This window comes from Electrophorus electricus, chromosome 2 (genome assembly GCF_013358815.1).
Source record: "Electrophorus electricus isolate fEleEle1 chromosome 2, fEleEle1.pri, whole genome shotgun sequence".
In the NCBI taxonomy this organism is placed as follows: Eukaryota; Metazoa; Chordata; class Actinopteri; order Gymnotiformes; family Gymnotidae; genus Electrophorus; species Electrophorus electricus.
The window spans coordinates 15,642,560-15,662,521 of record NC_049536.1 but is presented as its reverse complement, the minus strand read 5'-3'; the positions used below and the strand labels follow the sequence as shown (position 1 = coordinate 15,662,521).

The window sequence follows — 19,962 nt, the reverse complement described above, 5'->3', positions numbered from 1 at the left end:
CCTTTCATTACATAATTCACCACTCCCATGTTTGTATGCCAAATGTTTCTTTCAATGCAGCCTCATTCAATAGTTAAGAGCTATTCTTTGTATTCAACTAAATAAGTGAGAGCTACATAATTGGAGTCTCTGACACATTTTTAATGCTTTGGGATCAGGTATAGATAGAATTGTAGTTCCTCTATTCTCATTTACACGTCACTTTATTTATTTCACACTTGTTAACTTTAGTTTAAAAAAGCACAACAAAAAGTAAAATAAACAAGATATGGAATGTTCTTTTGACATGCCTGCGTACTGAAGGATAACACATGCAATGTGCTTTCCAGTAACATGACCCTGTCTATATATTGTAAAATGCTACATGATGATTATGTAGTCACTGTCTTTGCAGATAAATTTGACTAAAGGTAGAATTTAAATTATTGAATATAAGGGCATACAAAGAAATATGCCCCCTAGGTGAATAATTATTGTAATTTAATACTTCTATCTTTGCACACCTGGAGAGGTTTGTATGTCAGAGTTAATGAGATGACACTTAACATTACAATATATTTAAGGTTACATACATTTGTTTATACATGGACTAGTGGATACATGCTCCAAGACAGTTCTGTTTTCCTGATGCTGCTTGTCTCACAAGGCCTTCAGAATGAGAGTTCATTTCCAGAACATTACCTCAGTGCTAATGACATCATGTGGAAAACAGTCATTTATAGCGAACAAATTACCATTTACACATACAACAGCCTATAATTTGTCTTAAAAGGATTTAGAATAATCTGTGATGAAACCACAAGATGAAAAATGTAAAATAAACAAAAGAAAAACACAAGAAACAGAATAACCTTGTATGAATCTGTTGCACTAAAAAAGCAAAATATTTGCTTCTTGTGATGAAAAAAAATCATAATGGATCAAAAAAATAAATAAAACTTCGATAACTTTGAACCTGTCTTCAGGTTAACGCCTCACGGCGAACTGCCTATTCAAGGAAAAGGAAATGCGTAATTACTAGGAAATGAAGGTCGTGAGTAATATGGCGGCCCTTGGTATTATAAAGTACGTTAGGACTACATTTTGTGCGGTTCAGTGTGCTCTGACCAGAAACACTTTACCTGTACGGTTGTCTAGTTTACCCCAATTATCTTTTTTCGGTTGTACACCTAATCGTGGAATTCGGCAAGGTGAGTTTTAATGAGGTTTTTATTTAGTCTCTTTTACCTTACGTGTATTTCTCTCACTAGCTACCTCGCTTAGGTTCGCTGCTTTCCTCTGTTTACCGGTCAGCGGTCACGTACTTGATGCTGCCATCCAATACATCATTACCGCGAAGAGATAACTGCGCATTATGTGAATGGTTTTCATTAACACTGTTTCTGTGTTATGAGTGAACAGCTGTCCTGATAATATAGCTAGCGTTAGCTAACTAACTTATCTATGCAAAATGTCCATTTTAAGTATTCATTAGCTTTTAAAAGGCACCAAAATCTCATTACCTCATCTTAGCTATGGTAGATAGCTACGCTAGCTAGCTACCTTCATAACTTCATGCTAAACTGAAAAAAAAAGTTGTAAACGGTTGACGGCCTTTTAGCAGGCAGCTAGTTAGCAAGCTAAGTACTTCTTTCAGAGGGTCCTCACTAGGTTATGGAGCTTGGGCCAAATGTAAATGGCCCGTTTAAGTTAAACTGTAGACCCGTTCACACCAAAATCTAATACAAATTCTGTGTTTATACGGACACACGTTCTATAACGAGTTCATCAGCTACACCTTACATGTACGGTTATGTGTGTTTTTCAGTGGTGGAGAAGCAAGAGGGTAAAACAACTGTGGTAAGTATTTCTATGTGCACAGCTACTGTATATCATAATAGAAAACTTACCAGTGGTACAACCTAGATTTTAAATTAACCCAATGGTGCATGCTTGTGTGATTGTCGTTTAGATTGAGGGTGTGACGGTGCCCACACCAGAGAGCCCCCAGCCTCCTAATCCAACTGCCAAGTGTCCTATTTACCAATGGAACCTACAGAACAAGTACACGTACACGGTAGGTAAAGGGGTCCACTTACTCACCTTCACTATTTTATGTTCTCATCTCTCTAGCTCATTCATGTGTTCTAACTAATATTGCTGGATCTGGAACAAGTTTGAATGAGTTAGGACTGACACCCCTACACTTATGTCAAAAAATGTCAGCCTATAGTAAAATTAGATGTATGTATGTATGTATGTATATAATATATATATTTAAAAAAATTATTAGTGTATATGTATACACTGCCCGCCCCCCAAAAAAAGCTCTCGCACTGTAATATTTCGTTGGATTGCCTTTAGCTTTGATTATGGCACACATTTGCTGTGGCATCATTTCCACAAGCTTCTGCAGTATTGCAACATTTATTTCTGTCCAGAGTTGCATTAATATTTCCCCCAAGATCTTGTATTGATGATGGGAGATTTGGACCACTGCGCAAAGTCTTCTCCAGCACATCCCAAAGATTCTCAATGGGGTTCAGGTCTGGATGCTGTGGTGGCCAATCCATGTGTGAAAATGATGTCTCATGCTCCCTGAACCGCTCTTTCACAATTAGAGCCCAATGAATCCTGGCATTGTCATCTTGGAATATGCCTGTGCCATCAGGGAAGAAAAAAAAATCCATTGATGGAATAACCTGGTCATTCAGTATATTCAGGTAGTCAGCTGACCTCATTCTTGGGCACATAACATTGCTGAACCTAGACCTGACCAACTGCAGCAACCCCAGATCATAGCACTGCCCCCACAGGCTTGTACGGTAGGCACTAGACATGAAGGGTGCATCACTTCAGCTGCCTGTCTTCTTACCCTGATGTGCCCATCACTCTGGAAAAGGGTAAATCTGGACTCATCAGACCACATGACCTTCTTCCATTGCTCCAGAGTCTAATCTCTATGCTCCCTAGCAAATTGAAGCCATTTTTACCGGTTAGCCTCACTGGTTTTCTTAAGGCTACACAGCTGTTTAGTCCCAATCCCTTGAGTTCCTTTCACATTGTGCATGTGGAAATGCTCTTACTTTACTATTAAACATATCCCTGAGTTCTGTTGTTTTTCTATGATTTGATTTCACCACACGTTTAAGTGATCGCCAATCATGATCATTCAAGATTCTTTCCGACCACATTCCTTCCTAGAAGATGTTTCCCCACTGTCCTTCCACCTTTTTAATGTGTTGGACAGTTCTTAAACTGATTTTAGTAGTTTCAGCAATCTCCTTAGATGTTTTCTCTATATAATGTTTTTTTTTTTTTGCTTAAAGCAGGAACAGAATGTTGAACATTTGCTTTTCTCTCTTTTTGGTTTCTGTCCATTTTTATTAGAAATAACATTTCAGAATTTGCAAGTTAGTTTTTAAAGAATAATTTAAGCAAGTTTCCCCTTACTCTGTGTGCATACTGCAGATTCTTTGTGGTTGATGGTGAGCGTGCTTATTCAAGGGTAGGATCAGGCAGTTGCAGAATTGTAATGAGCCTCGTGCCAATGTCTTGCAAATGTATCACATTCATTAGTTAATGAATTGGTTGTGCTTAACCATGAATGCATGTATTTAAAAATAAAAAAAGGTTTGACAAATCTACATTACAAAATAGCATTTTATAACAATAATATTAGGTAGCCAGTTATTGAGGTATAGCTGTGTAGCCCAAGCAAAATTTAATAGCTAGAGAAAACTTGGCAGCACCCCCTGCCAGGGAAATGGGGGAAAGGCATAATGCAAGGTGACACATGCCCTTATGCAGACAGGAACTGTAATACTTTCCATTCCATTAAATTGAATAGGCCGGTATTATCTTGACACATCTGAACCAGACAAGTCCATTCAGCCGTTGCTGTCATTTGCAAGGTGGCAGGCTTCCTATGCAAACAGACTAAACGGGCAACTGTAACACTCTTTTGTGCCACTGAATTGTATTTGGTGTCATGCCAGTTATATCACACTACCAATGGGCGCTATGCCAACTGTCACCTGGGACCGATGACTTCCTCAAAGATGCAAGATAAAACATGCCTGTTCAAGTCAATGGTGTGGATGTGCTACAGTTGCCTTTCTTGTCTGCCTAAAAGGGTGTGCAAACTTGAACAAACCTAAAACTAAATTATTTCTCAATCAGAAAGAAAATGTGTTAACCTCTATAAATGTCACAACTAATGTCGAGATGTCAAAAATGTATTTAAGATGCACATCATTTGTAGCTCTGTTACAACCAAAACTTATTTATACTTTTCACAGGCCAGTTTAAGAAATAGAAATAGCCCAGCATTAAAATTATGGAATGTTAGATTAATTAACAGTACAATGTAGGCCTGCAACTATTTTTGATTAATCCTGCGATTGTTGAAACAACTAATTGGCTGCACAATTACACAGAAATGGACCTTATTTACTGATCAGTTTTTAAATATAGTTTGAGGTTGTTTTAGATATGTACTAACTAAAATTAAGCAGAATATGAAATTCCAAAATGGATCTTTTAATAATCTTTCCTGACTTAAAAAGAAAAAGAAATTCCAATATCCAGTTTTTCTGTGATAATTTAAACCAAGGATAAGCAAAGTAGCAGCAATAAAATATAGCTACAGCAGTTTTCCTTTAATCAAATAAATCACACCATCCATCTAGTTAAATTTCAAAGAAACAAGCATGAGGGCGAGGACAGAAATGTGCATTCTGTCCAACAGGCACAGCTACTCTTCAAACTGCACATGATATCAACAGACATGTATGGCAGGCAGAAAAGACTACTATTTCTCACCCCATTACAAAAATACATTCAAGCCATATTTTTTGTTCTTGATTGTAGAATGCTGTTCAGCTATTCAAATGTGTTCTAAATAAATTTTGTCCAAACATCAAATGTGTATGAAGTCAAACAAACCCATGAATCAGCCCTCACGCATAGACAGGAGTTGAAAGGGGGGTTGTATGTTTGTTTGGGTCTTTTTTGTGATTGAGAAAGTATCAATTTTTACGGCGTTTACTTGTGCACTCATCACCAATACATTCTCTAGCCATGACAATGATGCAACGTTTAAGATTGTAAATTTAGGCCATATTTAAGCGCTACTTTAACAGTCATGCAGAAAAACTCCTCTCAGTCCAGAAGCTTAAAATGTTTTGCATAAAACGATGTGGAAGACCACGTTCATACAGCTACCATGGTGTTAACAGATATTTTTTTACTGTAAAGTTTATCCCCATTCCTGGAATAGTTTTGTCCCATACCAGAGGATTAAGTTAACAAAGGAAATCCATGGTGTTGCTGCTATTCCCCTTTCCCATGTGGCTGTTTAGCTAGTATGTTAAATTCCATTTATGAATTTATTGATCAAGAGAAAATGTATTTTTAAATGGAAAAACTTACAGTTTATAATGTGAAGTAGCTTGGCTAAATATCACATTTCAGCATCAGAGTGCCAATTTGCCTATTCTTCAGTTGCTCCAGCATAAGTGATGTGCTCCCTGGCCAGGCAGGATCATCTATGCAAATGCTGATACCACAACCTTTTTAGCCGAGTTAAGAGTGAAATACTCCTACACCTTGGATGGTTTTGGTCATGAAGGTGTTTCTTTTGTAGTATTCACTCAAGTAAGCGTTAATGCCTACATGTCAGAGCATTCCGTGTCAGCACAAAAAACTAATCTACAGTTAATATAATTGGTATCTAATTTGGTCGTTGAGTTTATTCGACTACGTCAATTATTCGTTGTACACCTAATACTAATGTCCGTCTTTCAATCTGAAATGCTAAAGGGTTTTACTTTTTTGAAAAATTTATCATTTTGACTAGTCTTCTATTTCATAGAACCACCCTACACAGCTAAACTTTGCCTGTTTTTGCTTATTATTTATATACGCTAAGATTTGTCAACATAAGTAGAAATATTTAAAAGCTAAAAAGCTTGATCTTAAATTAAGCATGGCAATTAGAAAGCAAATTTAAGTTTTTTTTGTTTGTTTGTTTTTTTTTCGCGTTCTTGCCACCGACTTGTGTAGATGGGGTTATCACACAAATTATCTTAATTGGGATTGTGTGTGTGCACATCATCACTGCAGGTAACTAGGAAAACTTAAGCAAGTTGGAGGTCCTTTTAGAGTGAATGCGGTCCTTCATTGCAATGATTCACATCACTGCCACCATTTTGCTATGTCCCCTTCATGCTGGGGTAATGCTTTTTATTCCACAAATCATCTGATAGATTGTGATTGTCATATTTAATGTGTCTGTGATGACTAAACAGATGACAGTATGAATTCCTCTGCTAGAAGGACTTGCCAGTGTTTGTTATTAATGGACTTTATGGTAGAGCTGTGGCTGACCTTAGAGAAAGTGCGTCTGATCATTGTTTTATTTTCTGAGGGCACTATCCAGCCCTTGTGTAGGATATTTTCTGTCCCAGAATTGGTTATACTTCATCTTGCTCTGCTTCAGAATGTTCGTCATCCATGTATATTCATCAGAGTCGCAAAAACTGGCTATAAAGCAATTCTTTTGTGAGTGAGATTTGATGGAAATGAAGGTTACTCTTGCGAGTGATGGGGTTTCTATATAGTGGTGTGTATAGTACATTTTCAAAAATGCAAATGAGTCCAAAAATCATATTTTTGAGTCACTTTCATACTAAACGGCATGGAAAGGGACCAGATTACCAAGATCACAAAGGATTACAGTTCAGTTCAAGTTCTTCTCCAAGTGAAAAACAGTGTCAACATAACAGATGTGATGTGATGTGATGTGATGTTCTAGGAAGAGGTGTCTGGGAAACTAAGTATCTAGGAAAAGGACTATTTAAAAGTTAAGCATAATCAGGAGCAAAGGCCACTTCCAATGCAGTACCCTTCTTGGGAAGAAAATAATTATTCCACGATTGAGTTACCAGGACTCAGTAAGATCTCTAATAACATTGTCATGCTGCAAGACCATCAGGGCAGCTGGCTAAATAATACTGACGTGTCTAGCTCACATTGGGAAACGTACATTATTTGCACATATTATTAATGTTGTGGTGGCATTTATTTTGGTATTTTGGAGAAAATAAGTGATCAGGTTGCCTTGTTGGTCAAAATAAATTGATGAAATGTAATGACAAATGTAATTTGACTCATTTGAAATGTATGTAATTCAAATGCTGCTCATCTTTTGTAAATACATCAGCCTTAATACAGTGTGACAGTTTGTATCTGCTGTCAGTTTTGCTTGGACTGCTGTGATTGCAGTAACACTACTGAAATGTCAATATCATGCTGCACTAATTCTCCATGACTTCTGCGATCATGTGACTGTTTGCTTTGTCCTGTGATCAATAATGCATGCTACCCTCCACTCCTAAAATCACCCAGGATGTGCTGCTGCTCAGTCAGTTCATTCGTTCAGACGGAGGGATGTTGCCGAGGCGTATTACGGGCCTTTGTGCTCAAGAACACAACAAGATTGCCATTTGTGTGCAGATGGCCCACCGTGCAGGTCTGCTTCCTGATTTGAATTGAAACAATGTTGAGTTGATGCAGTTGAAAGCTTTTACAGATATAGTTTTGTGCATATGACTGTAAAGGTACAGTTCATCTTTAAGATTACCTCTTGGGCTTATGTTGCCTATTCAGTGTCTGAATTCAATTCTCGTAATGGCTTCATATTTTGTGCTGTTTGTGGTTTAAAATGAGACTTTATTCATTCTTCCTCTCACATTTCAGGTCTACTCCCAAATCACAGACCACGCCTTCCTGAAGGCCACACTCCAAAGCCCAAACCCAACCCCCCACTCAATCGGTAGTTATTTATGCATTAAACAGTGGTATCACATTCACTGCAACTAAAAAATATGCATTAGCGTTTGAAAGCAAAATGACTATCTTTAAGGCATTTTTAGGGTTTTTTTTCTTTTAAAAAGAAACCAGTGAAGCATTAAAAAGTCTGTCTATCCTACATTTCTTTTTCAATTCAACATCTTTCTCAGTCTTTTAAAAATTTTTTCACCACAGATTAGTTTGCTAGACAGGATGTTTTAAAAATTATCAAATTATCCGCATGCAATGCATTGTTTTAATCGATTGGTAATTCCACGAAATTATTTGAGACATTTTTTTCTATGAAAATCAAGACTAATATGAGTTTATCATAATCCTGGATATATTACCGCAGCATATTTAGGAATTTAATTAATTAACATAAAAGCAGTCAGTTTTGTCCCACTTGCTGGGGGGTGTAATAACTGGTATCATTTTGTGCAGGTACCTCACACGTTACTCTTTGAAATCTGTGAAGCCCATCTATAGGAAAGGATTGAAGTGGTGTAAGGTTCGTATGCCTGTGGGACACCCTGCTTTAAAGAACAATGTCAGATACAGCCTCAAGCCAATCTACACAAAGCACTGATGTGCCCAAACAGCAGTGACATCATAGATGGGACCCACTGGCATCTTCAAAGTGACAAGAACTTCCACACTTTGATTCTTCATGGCTCTCCTTCATGGTCCTCCTCCCTTGATGGACTGATGTTCAGGTGTAAGGTTGCTGTCTGCTGGAACCAGAACATAACAGAACCTGTTGAGCATTACATTTGGAAAGACTGGCATAATGCCCTAGAAATTAACTATTTTGTTGTTTTTTTATTTAGTCAAGGCTAATGTTAAAATTTCATTTCTAATGGTATAATGGCCCAGCAGATGTCCCAAATAATAAATTGTTTTTCTCTATACCTCGGCAAAGCAGCTGGTTTGTGTGTGGATGGGGGTGACGGGGCATTGCTGACAGACAGCACATTACATTATCTTATCCCTCCTTGAAAAGGAACACCATGGTAACATTCTTTCAATTGAAGAATGTTTAACATTGTTATATTTATATGTTCTCAGTTTTCATCAATGGAAAAACACAATACAAAATGGCTATTCTCTGAATTTACAGGCCTGTTTGGGCCTACTAGGTTTGTCCTTTGGGGTTTACTCTCCTCCTACAGCATGAACGTCAGGTCCAAGTTCTTGAATCCATGTCCCATGTACATGTAGCCATGCATTGGGGTTGCAGGCATGTGGAAGAAGGTCAGGCTGAGCCACAGCAGAGTTCGTATCACACACTGTGGCGCCCTGTTCAGACTGCACGCTCCATGATCATGTGATCACAACATGGAGAGACACAGCACAGGGTTGAAATGGGGTCGTGCGCGTGTCAAGCCACAGCAGACTGCACACTCCATGATCCTGTGATCAACCCGGTGTGGGTGGGTGGGGGGATGGACTGGGTAAGAGATGGCTCACAGCTGAGGATATGGAATTGATTAATCACCATGAGGCTTCCAGCGGATTTTGTATAACTTGGTTCAAACTTTGCCGAAGCTCTAGTAACTAGCTAGGTATTAATCTAAATCCAATATAGGAAATGCACTTTTTTTTTAGCACTTATTCGCTTCTTCAATGTATCATTTCTGATTGATTGGCATTATTGGCCTTTGCAGTACTGATGCTGCAGAAAGCTACAATATGCAAAACAGCTCACTAATAAATATGCTCCTTTTTTTCTCTCTGTGCTGTGAACTTCGGACATACCAAATATGTGTTCTGTGGGTGATTTGATGAGTCATTAATCTCACACGTCCCAACAAGTGAAAATACCACATCTCTGGCTGGGAGAGAAAGTATTCCTTCTTCGTCTCATAAGCTCTGGTCTCCTCCCAGACCATGCCTTTCTTAAGGCCACATATGAAAACCCAACTCAATTCCCAACCCCCCATGCAACAGGAAGAGGCAGTAAATAGTGGCATCACTGTACATTAATTGAAAGAAAATAAAAGCATGGTAAGGACACTGAGTGGATCTTTAAATTTTGTTGTTTTTAAAAAACAAACATTAAAGTGGAAAAAAGGTTGGTGTGTCGAACTGCTCATCCTTTTCCATGCACCATATCTTTCTCAAACTTTTTAATGTATTGATTAGTTTGCTACAGTGGGTTAAATTGGAGAAAATACAGCAAATAATTCATGCATAAAGCTGTTTGAATTTAGTGCTTTGGAAAAATCCTTTAATGTTTTATTAAATTATGAATTAGGAATATGTAAAAACCCTCTGAAGATTGTTAGATTTTATAGTCTTGTCATTCTAACATGAAACTACTAAGGGTGTTGTCACATTTAAGGCATTTCTGTGAAGTGGTCCCAGACTGCTTGTTTCTGCATATGTGAACATGTCAAGTTATTTAAGACCCCTCTAAATGGACACCAAACCACTCAGACCAGCTTTCAAGGTGTTCTCAGTGTGACAGATTTGTTGTTCACACTGTGGTCTGATTAATTTCTGCACTGTGAAAACAAAGTGACTGTGGTCCATTTTATGTTTACAGCAAATCCTGAGGATTGCCATACACAAAGCATCAATCTTCATCGGTAAAACAAAACTTAAGGAAAAAAAGGCTGGTTTTTGTTCTCTTTTATTTGCTTTATGAAAAAAACAGCAGTTTTTATGAGGTCATCTTTAAAAAGCTACACTTACTTCATTGTTACACAGATGGGGTGTGAACAGCAAGAAATCTGAGCTCTCATCAGTGCTAGTGAAGACCAGAAAGAGAACCAAGTCCTCTACAAATTTAACTTACATTTTGAACATAAAAGAACTGACATCAGTTACAGCTGGGTTCTCTGAGGTTCCTGAATTTGGAAAGACTACCTGGAACTGAATCAATGTGCTTTTTTCACCTAGGTTACTGTTAAACCTTCAGTGATAATGTTCCTAAATCAAAAGCAGATGTCCCAAATAATAGTTTCTTCTCAATACCTCAAAGAAGCATCTGTTTTGTGTGTGTTTGTGGAGGGGAGCGGTGCCTGCACTGCTGACAAAGGCAGCGTGTTACATTATCATACCCTCCTTAAACAGAAACATGGTAACACACTTTCTCTTTGAGAATGTTGAACAATGTTTGCTTTATCTGCCCTCAGTTTTCATTTACAGTAAAGAAGATTACAAAAAATAAAGTCATGAAATGTTCTCTGAATTTACATTGCTGTTTGGACCTACTAGGTTTGCCCTTTGGGGTTCATTCTCCCCCTACAGCATGAATGTCAGGTCCAAGTTCTTGAGTCCATGTCCCATGTAGATGTAGCCATGCATTGGGGTTGCTGGCATGTGGAAGAAGGTCAGGCCGAGCCACAGCAGACTTCGTATCACACACACTGTGGCGCCCTGTTCAGACTGCATGCTCCATGACCCTGTGATCACAACACAGAGACACAGCACAGGCTTGAAGTGCTGTGTGTTTGCAGATAGATGGGGTAAGAGATGGCCCACAGCTTCCAACACAATCATACTGTAAAATCTAAATAAATCTTAGTACATAAAGAAGAATCATTAGCCCCAGGGTAGATTTTCAAACATTTCTGGAGAATGAAGCCATGCCAAATTTGTGGATTATTCAAATGCTGCCCCTGGGGATCAGGGAAATGCTTGAGAAACAAACAAATAGAAATATACATGTAACCACTATTTGCATGTACTATAATAATATATTTTCATGAGAACATGAATATTTTGGTTGTTTTGAATGTAAATATTTTGATTAAGGATTTAAATTAGGATAATAAACAGGTATTCTAATCTACATTGTTCTATTAAAGTTGGATGCTGGCTCAAGTATCAAACCATTTACAGCATGAAATTAGGTTTAAATGAGCTCTGTGCAGCATTTTCTGTACTGTCAAATTAATTTGTTGACACGGCAGAAATTTATAAAACCATGCAAAAACATGGATTTAAGATTAGCACATATGGGAATTGTGATCTCATGACTAGAAAACCATACTGAATCTTGTAATGTTGTAATAATGTCCAAACAGTCCAGATGAACCCATTCACTTTAAGAACACAATTTCTGTGTGTATCGGGATCCAATAAATATTTGGTTAAAGGCAACTTCTTTAGAAGAACATTAATGCCCTTTTCCTGAGCCAAGCCACTGATTAGGTCCTTCATTGAAAGAGATTATTAAAAGCCAGCATTCCTGAACTAAATCGAGTCTGTATATATATTAAGTGCTAGAAGTAAAGGCTAATGTGGTATGGTAGTTCGCACCGCTTTCTCACAGCACTGTTGGCCTGGGTTCAATTCCTTGTCTGGCTGCTGTCTTTTTGGAGCTTGTGGGTTTCCTCTGAGTATTCTTTCCACATTCCTAAGATGTGTGTTTTAGGCTTTTTGGAGTCTCTAAACTGGCCTTGTGCATGTGTATGTCCTGTCCATGATTGGTTCCTGCTTTGTGCTCTTGTGCTGCTGGGATAGGCTGTGAACTTGAATTGGAATAAGTGAATTTAGATGAATGAATAATAAAGACTATTGAAGTGAATGAAAAACCATGCTTCCATGGAAATCAGCAATTTTGTTCCTCAAAATGGGCATGATGGATAATATGTTGTGTCAGTTGTTTAAATTTGTGCTTAGAAATTAAAATAAATTTCCACTATTTATAAATGAGAAGTTAATTGATATATCCTCCCAGTAGTAATTCATAATCACTAACTCTGGAATGCAGAGCTCAGCATTTTCCTATGCATAATTCCCAGAACTAATCAGGTTGGGATGCTTAATCAATTTCACACTTAAAAGGATATAGGCATTATTGCAGAACTCTAGGTATCATGGCTGGTGACTAAATACAGTGATTGATGACTACCATCAAGGATGAGGGCAAACTGTCTGTCTACTCCAGAGATGACTTAGGACTTTAAAATCCTAGCAGGTGCTCCAGGGATTCTCTTAACACCTACTACTACTCAAATTCCATCTGATTAAGGCAAATCACTGAACGAGGTGAAGTCCTGCAACAGCAAGTTACAAGTTGGCTTAATTCCCATTCCCACAGTATACTGCTTCCCATTGTATACAGCCCAAACCATTTAGAATTTTAACAAGCATGGTGCTGAGTTTCAGCAATTCATCTTGTCAGACATACTAAAAACTAAATGCGACAAACAACAGAATTGTAGTTTAAACAATGGTTTTTTCTGGACTGACTCCCACATGAAAAGTTGTGAGAAGCACCAAAATAGGTGGGAACAAGAAATATCACTTATCCAACAATCTCCCAATCATCCCTGTTGCATAAAATATGAACATGTGAAGAGAGAACAATGGAATCTCAGTTCAATGAACTACACCTCAGCTGTCTCCTGGGATTCTGTTTCAGTTTAGCCTGTTGCCAGTTCCCATCACTGAATAAGTAAACAGGAGAGGTTGAGAGGTCCAGCAACACAGAGCAAGAATTCCCAAGCTCATTAATCAAGAGCATACTTATACAATCATCACACTTTTCTATCGTAATAAGGTTTTGGAATAAGGATATAATTTGACTGTCAATATGATTTCCTGGAATAACGGGTGGGCAAAAGTTGATTAAACACTGTGCTAAATGTGAGTCAGAGAAGTTAAGCCTATTTCTTCTATTCTATTTCTACTTCTTGAGTTTTTTTCTTTAGCAAAAAAGGCTCTTATGTGATCTAAGTATAATCAAAGATCACTTGTACCCAAAGCTTTGAACTACTGTTAAGAATTTGTCATTGACCACAATAAACTAGAGATTGGAGACAATTTCCAAAAATAACAGGGTAGATGAGTACAGAGTCTACCAAACAGTGCAGAACTTCCAGCGAACAGTCCAGAATTGGTTAGAGAAAAGACTCACCTTTGGGATTGTCTTCACTTAGAGGATCCAGGAAGTCGATGCAGGGGTTCAGATCAGCCATTTCCAAAATGGATTTTGTCTTCGGTGTCCTGGGCTCAGAGAAGTGGAGGTAGTTACTTAATTTAGCTGCCTCAGAGGGTGTCAGGCCTATAGGGCGAATAAAGAAAATAAAATGAGGTCTGAGGTGAGCATCAAATTATACACTCAGATCCAAAGTCCTAGTTAGCTGCATATCCAAAAGTAAACACATGCACACCATCACACAGTGGAAAGTTGTGTGATGACAATGACCATACCCTTGAAGCTGTTGTTAATCTGTACAGTGCCATGAGGGCTCTTAATGCACGCGCCACGTGGTACGACAGACACCTCTTTATCAATGGTATATACTGTCACAGCCAACCTCTTCTCTTCATTCACTTTCACCTACAGATAGAGGAGAAACACTGTCACCACTTTATATTAACAGCAAATATGCAGTCAACACATGTTTTAACCCAGATTGAGTTGAACTTCATGAGTTGGATTGTACTTTACACATTCAGCACTCATTTTAATTCTCAATCATATTATTTTCTCTATTTTATAAATGAAACATTGGTCTCCTACCATTCAACATTCCAAATATGCCTTTTCAAAAATGCTGAAAAGTAGTGAAATGTGAGCTCATTGTAAAAATTCTGTGAAGCACACGTCTGTTGACAGCTGCTGAAGACTATTAGGTCGGGATGCTGCCATGCGTTGGTCCCGAGCATTTCTTAGCCTCACCGTGACAACGTCTTCCAGAGTCTCGTCTCCCTCGCCGTGGTTCTGGATCTCCGTATGCTCATATTCATGTGACGGGTCACCCACGAAACGCCCCTTTACTGCCACTGCCACCTCTCCTATCATAGCCTCAGTGGCAGGAGGGAGCAAGTGCCAATCCATGCAGTTAAAACTACATCAGAAAATGTATGGCATGTCGCAATGCAGAGTTAACCTTTACATATCCTTTTATACAAATTGAGTTATTATATTTATTTGTATTTCTAGAATCGCAAAGAAAAATGTAAATGAAACAAATACCAACCTGAAATGACTTTTTACATGATTTTATCTCAGCATTATTTTTCTAACTATGCATTTCCCATTGCTTTTATAAAAGTATAAGGTTGGGTTGTCTTCCGTTTCTGTTCTAATAGTAACGGGGACCTATCCCAAACCCTCTTTAACAAGCTAACCTAGCTAGTTAGCTAGCTGTTAGCTAACGTAACTACTACGCAGAGGCGCCGTAGGTCTCGTGGTTGAGCATGGAGAAAAAAGAGAAAATATATGTTTCTTACCTGTATAGACACGTTCTGCTCAATTCATCCTCTCCAACCCCCTGAGCTATGAAATAATCATTTTTGATTCCCACAATCTTTCCCCAAAAAAGGACCCGACTGAATTTGTAATTTATCTTCAGAATGACCATAGAGGTCTGAAGGGCTGCTCTCTGCTCTATATTCAAGGTAAATCCATTTACAGACACTAAATCCAATGAATAGTACAATGTATTTGAATCCATCTCAATCCGCTTGCCGTATTGTTATAACAGGTGTATTATAATATACTTCTATTCATCGTATGCAGTTGGCACTCATAATCTTAGCTTGATAGCCGTTGCCTCAGTCCCTTGGGTTTGCCAAATAAACAAATCTCCTGGTTACTCGTTTCCGTAGCAACAAAGTTTGGAACGCGGCTGGAAGATGGCCGTACTGAAACTGAAAAATACGGGAAAACACTCCCAAACAGAAAGCTGCAAGGAACGGAGATAACGGCTGGCGCGAACACGGGAAAACACTCGGTGTTTTTAATATAAAAAATTGAAATCTGTAAATGTATACGTAAACTTTAAAAATTATTGGTTTTAGATGAAATAACAGGTATTTATTGCTACTAAATATTTTAGTACTTCACAGAACTACCGATTATTCATTATTCAGTTCTCACCAAAATTAGGTCACAAAAGCAAAGTGACTTTTCCTTTAGGACAAACACCAAAAATACAGTCAGTTGGATCAGTCCCTGTAGATGTGAAACATTAAACAAGTTGCCACACAGCTGGCAGATGTTACAGGTAATTTGCACGATACCAAGAACTTTTAGTGTATTGTGAATGATACCAGGAACTTTAGTACACATTTACAGGTGATCATGCAGTCATTTTCTTACTGTAGATGTGTGTGAGAGAGGGATTTCTGGATTATTACCAAGCAAGTGGAGAATCCATGTGATTTCTACGTGTGTATAGACTTTCCTAATATGCGACATGCACACCTTTGTGTATACTCACAGGGCTCCATGTACAAAAGAATGTCCTTCAGTGTAACTTTCATTGTTAAAAACGTTTTTATCTCTCTAGCGCTCGCTCGCTCGCTCGCTCTCTCTCTCTCTCTCTCTCTCTCTCTCTCTCTCTGCAAACTGTTGATTCAGTGTCTGCATATTGCTGGTGATGTCATCATGCCTATACTGACACACACATCACAAAACGTCCGTCTAGTTAGATTCCATCACTATAGAGCTTGGCTCTTGGCTTCTTTCGCTCTTTTAGACATATGGCCTAAACCAAGCAGCTGGAAGCTTCTGCTTGACACTGCTTTGACCATAACTTATCTCCCAGACCTCAATGATCTTTGACCTTAACTCACCTCCCAGACCTCAGTGTGCTTTGGCATATGGTACTGAAGTGGGAAACGTTTGGACAGGAAATGGGAGGAGAGGGAGGGCATGAGCAGAGAAGGGATGCAGAAGAAGTGTACTGGAAAAACGCAACCTGGTACGGAATGAAGGAATTTGCCAGCGTTGATCAGCAACAGATGGAAACAAAGTAGTTTGGTTTCTGCGAGTCATAGCTGGCATCTGGGTTTACAAAACATAAAAGGGAAAATGTAGTGTATTTTCAGAGGCTATTCTTTCATGAACTAATTTGCAAATGTTCTAATTGTTCAGAAAGAGATTCAAGATATATGATTACTCTACTTTATTTCTCTGTGCCCAGTTGTCTACAATGATGAATGATAAATCATACAATGATGAACAGACTGCTGGCAGTTTAATGAGGTTCCCCACTAAAAGTTCTGTCACACTGAAGCTGAATAAGCATAGTTCCCCCTGTATGGTTTGGTAGCTCATGCCACAATCCTGCAACTGAGAGTGCTATTGACCACCAGTGTTCCCATGGGAATAATCCCTTCAACAAAAGGGAGGGATCAGAGGGGAAGTGGGCTTTGTGGTTGGCTGGCAAAGAGATCAGTCATATACACACCAGATTATGAGGTTAGAGCCATCAATCATGACCTGGATAAAAAGAAGAAACTAGCACCCCACAAAACGGCCACAGTAGTCCACTGCCATTCAGTACTTCTTCTCTAGATAATAAAACTAGAGGTTTCCAGTGATGAACAGGGCATTCCTGTATGTGCTTCAAAGGGAAGGAAGCATGAGACAAAGGAGAGGACAAGAAAGGAAAATAAACATATGGCTGAAATTTGCAGTGGGTAATTTTGAAATAGTCCATAGCCAACCCAGTACCCTGTCCAATCAAAACAACAGTTAGCGAGCTGACAATATTTCAATGTCGCAGTTTTGAGCCAAAACCAGCTGGAGCAAGATTGTCTACAGTGTGAATGGAATCACAGTGTAAACTGAGGTCTGCAACAGAGTGCCTGCCATGTTTAAAAAGACCACATTCACGGCATGGCACACATCGCTGTTGGAGAGATATTCCAGTATCCGTTTTTACACTGTGCAACCAGACCACATCAGCATGATTCAGAAGTGTGCAGAGGCCAGACTACAACCACTCCTACCCCAAGATGCTCTCCGAACACTGCCCCTACTTACCATGATTCCACAGTAGTAACTCACGTTTGCTCCGCCCCAATATGCCGACACCGTTTACTGGACTTGGCGGCTTAGATCACCGTTTCCAGTCACTGTCCAATAGCTTTTCTCTTGTGCACATCTGGGTGTTATGCATGGATGTCTCTGCAGATCATCCTCTTTTCCCTTTACAAAGCCACAAAACTACACAGTGGAGCTTGTTCCTAAATCTTTTCTCTTAGCTATATAAAGAGAGCCAGACATATCCATAAATACAGCCACACCCTCCCTTCTCTATATGGTCTCTCTCTAGCTAGCTAGTGCATTCCTTCAGTGGAAAATCCCTCAAATCTTCAGCAATGCTCTTTCTTTTATATCTTCTACATTTTACCATCCAGGCCAGTTTCAGAAATATTTTCTTCCCTCACTTACCCTGCAACTGACAGACATGTACACTACCTATACACATACATATCAAACTGCATTTTCCTCTTATATTTAAACATTCTCTGCAGTACTCTGATGTCACAGATGGTGTCTCCGCACAATAGTCTTGCTTCAGGACACACACACACACACACACACACACACACACACAGACGTAACTAAATAGCCATCAAATAGCTCCAGTATTGCTATGACTGCATGTGCCCTTTCCACCCTGAAAGCATTAAAAATCCCAGAATGCCGCACTTGTAGTCTGGGCCTCCTGCCACTTGAGGTGACCTTTTCACCCTAGGCTCAAACACTCTCCCTTATCTTCATTTGAATTTGATGTGTGTATAAATGTACTTAGGTTATTAAATGTTCTGGAGCTTTTATAAAACTGTCCTTGGCTCTAAAAGCTGTTAGGCTATTTCTGGCCATCACATCTCATATAAATAAGACCGTAAAACTAAATATATAACAAGTGTATGTGCACATATAGTCTAGACAGTTATATGATTATATATATATATATATATATATATATATATATATATATAAGCATTCAGTTCTTTTTAAATATTGTATATGTATTTATATATATATATGTATTTATATGTAGTATAACTGCACTTTGTGATATCGATCCCATACAGACAGAAATGCATAAAATAAATGAGGGAGTTCTCTTTACATATTGTTTTCATTTCTTGCAGTTAAAAAATCCTGTAATGGAAGCCAAGTAAACTCGGTGACCTTTCAGATTGTCTGAGGGTGAAATCACACAGAGAAGGAGATTTAGGAGGAATTCTGCAGGGTGCACATGCAAACCCCCCAACCACAAAACACAGATTTGAAAAGTGTTATATATCATTTTCAAGACTTTACCTGAAGAAATGTCTATATATTTCCACTGTCATAAGAGATGAATTGACCGAGGGTAAATTGACTGAGGGTTAATTGGTTTAGTATTTGAGATTCATGATTTACCAGTCAAGTTTATAGCAGAGCAGTTGTCCATAAATGTATACTTTAAGTGCCTGAGCTACTGAAGACCATATAGCATACACACACGCACTCTTTTTATCTCCCTCTCTCCCTTCCCTTCATCAACAGTTCTTGTGTTCTCGATGAAAATGATACATTTACCCTGAAATGTCTGTTAGCACAATAGGCATAGGATACAATTCTGGAGGGTTTTGTGGTGTTAATTTAAGAGGTTTGAACCCCAACTCTGCTAATCAATGTGGCAACCAGATGGGTGAAATGTGCTAATCTGTTTGGCACTATTCCTTGTTATGTCACACAATATCTTGGTTTTAAATTCATGAGGCACATTGTACATTTGTTAAACTGCTTAGGAAATCTATATCTGGTCCTATTCAAATGATATAATTCATGCAATTGAGAACAAGCATTCATACATTCTCCTTCATTAAAAAAGTTACATATTTACACATAAACACACCCATACCTCTGCTCTCCCTTTAGCAGCTCATTAAAAATCCCAATGTTTAGAACAAAGGATATAATCCTACACACACACACACACACACACACACACACACACACACACACACACACACACACACACACACATCTCCAAAATCCTTGAATTACAATGCCATCTACTGCTCAGATTGTGAAATGACCACTTATCCAGACACACGTAGGCCCACAGGCATACGTGCCCATTTGCACGTGCACACACTCCCATGGCACAGTATGAATTAAACACTCAGAAATTCAGTGTATTCATATGATTTTTTTTAAGGCTTAAATTACTAGAGGAATATAATCAGGATATCAAATTAGAGCACAAAATATTTAAGTAGTTGATTGATGACATGATTTAAATCTGTTTATATGATTACAAAATTGCTATTCTGATCATTATATTGATTAAAAAAATGTACACGCTCATGTAAATCAGATGCTCCTAATATACTCATTTAGCCTCAGTTTTAGTTCAGTTTGGCATTTGGTCA

The 19,962-nt window shown here is 38.4% G+C and overlaps 2 protein-coding genes across 2 annotated transcripts; one reads left to right on the top strand and one right to left on the bottom strand.

Moving 5' to 3' along the window:
• The first annotated feature begins 1,018 nt into the window (after window positions 1-1,018).
• mrps18a (mitochondrial ribosomal protein S18A) lies at window positions 1,019-8,744 on the top strand. Its single transcript, XM_027011128.2, has 6 exons — window positions 1,019-1,190; window positions 1,808-1,839; window positions 1,952-2,056; window positions 7,390-7,513; window positions 7,741-7,816; window positions 8,278-8,744. The coding sequence occupies exons 1-6, from the start codon at window positions 1,025-1,027 to the stop codon at window positions 8,420-8,422; spliced, it is 648 nt and encodes a 215-aa protein (XP_026866929.1). The 5' UTR covers window positions 1,019-1,024; the 3' UTR covers window positions 8,423-8,744.
• A 1,708-nt stretch (window positions 8,745-10,452) lies between these two features.
• rsph9 (radial spoke head component 9) lies at window positions 10,453-15,359 on the bottom strand. Its single transcript, XM_027011105.2, has 5 exons — window positions 15,028-15,359; window positions 14,474-14,642; window positions 14,002-14,131; window positions 13,706-13,852; window positions 10,453-11,243 (listed from the first exon to the last, which is right to left on the bottom strand). Exons 1-5 carry the CDS (start codon window positions 15,249-15,251, stop codon window positions 11,083-11,085), a joined length of 831 nt encoding a protein of 276 aa, XP_026866906.2. The 5' UTR covers window positions 15,252-15,359; the 3' UTR covers window positions 10,453-11,082.
• Between the last annotated feature and the right edge of the window lie 4,603 nt (window positions 15,360-19,962).

Coding starts and splice junctions, on each gene's coding strand:
- mrps18a (XM_027011128.2), top strand. CDS start 1,025: ATGAAGGTCGTGAGTAATATGGCGGCCCTTGGTATTATAAAGTACGTT. Junction 1,840..1,951: donor AAGAGGGTAAAACAACTGTG/GTAAGTATTTCT, acceptor ATTGTCGTTTAG/ATTGAGGGTGTGACGGTGCC. Junction 7,817..8,277: donor CCCAACCCCCCACTCAATCG/GTAGTTATTTAT, acceptor CATTTTGTGCAG/GTACCTCACACGTTACTCTT.
- rsph9 (XM_027011105.2), bottom strand. CDS start 15,251: ATGGATTCAAATACATTGTACTATTCATTGGATTTAGTGTCTGTAAAT. Junction 14,132..14,473: donor CTCTGGAAGACGTTGTCACG/GTGAGGCTAAGA, acceptor CTCTATCTGTAG/GTGAAAGTGAATGAAGAGAA. Junction 11,244..13,705: donor AAGTGAAGACAATCCCAAAG/GTGAGTCTTTTC, acceptor TTGTGATCACAG/GGTCATGGAGCATGCAGTCT.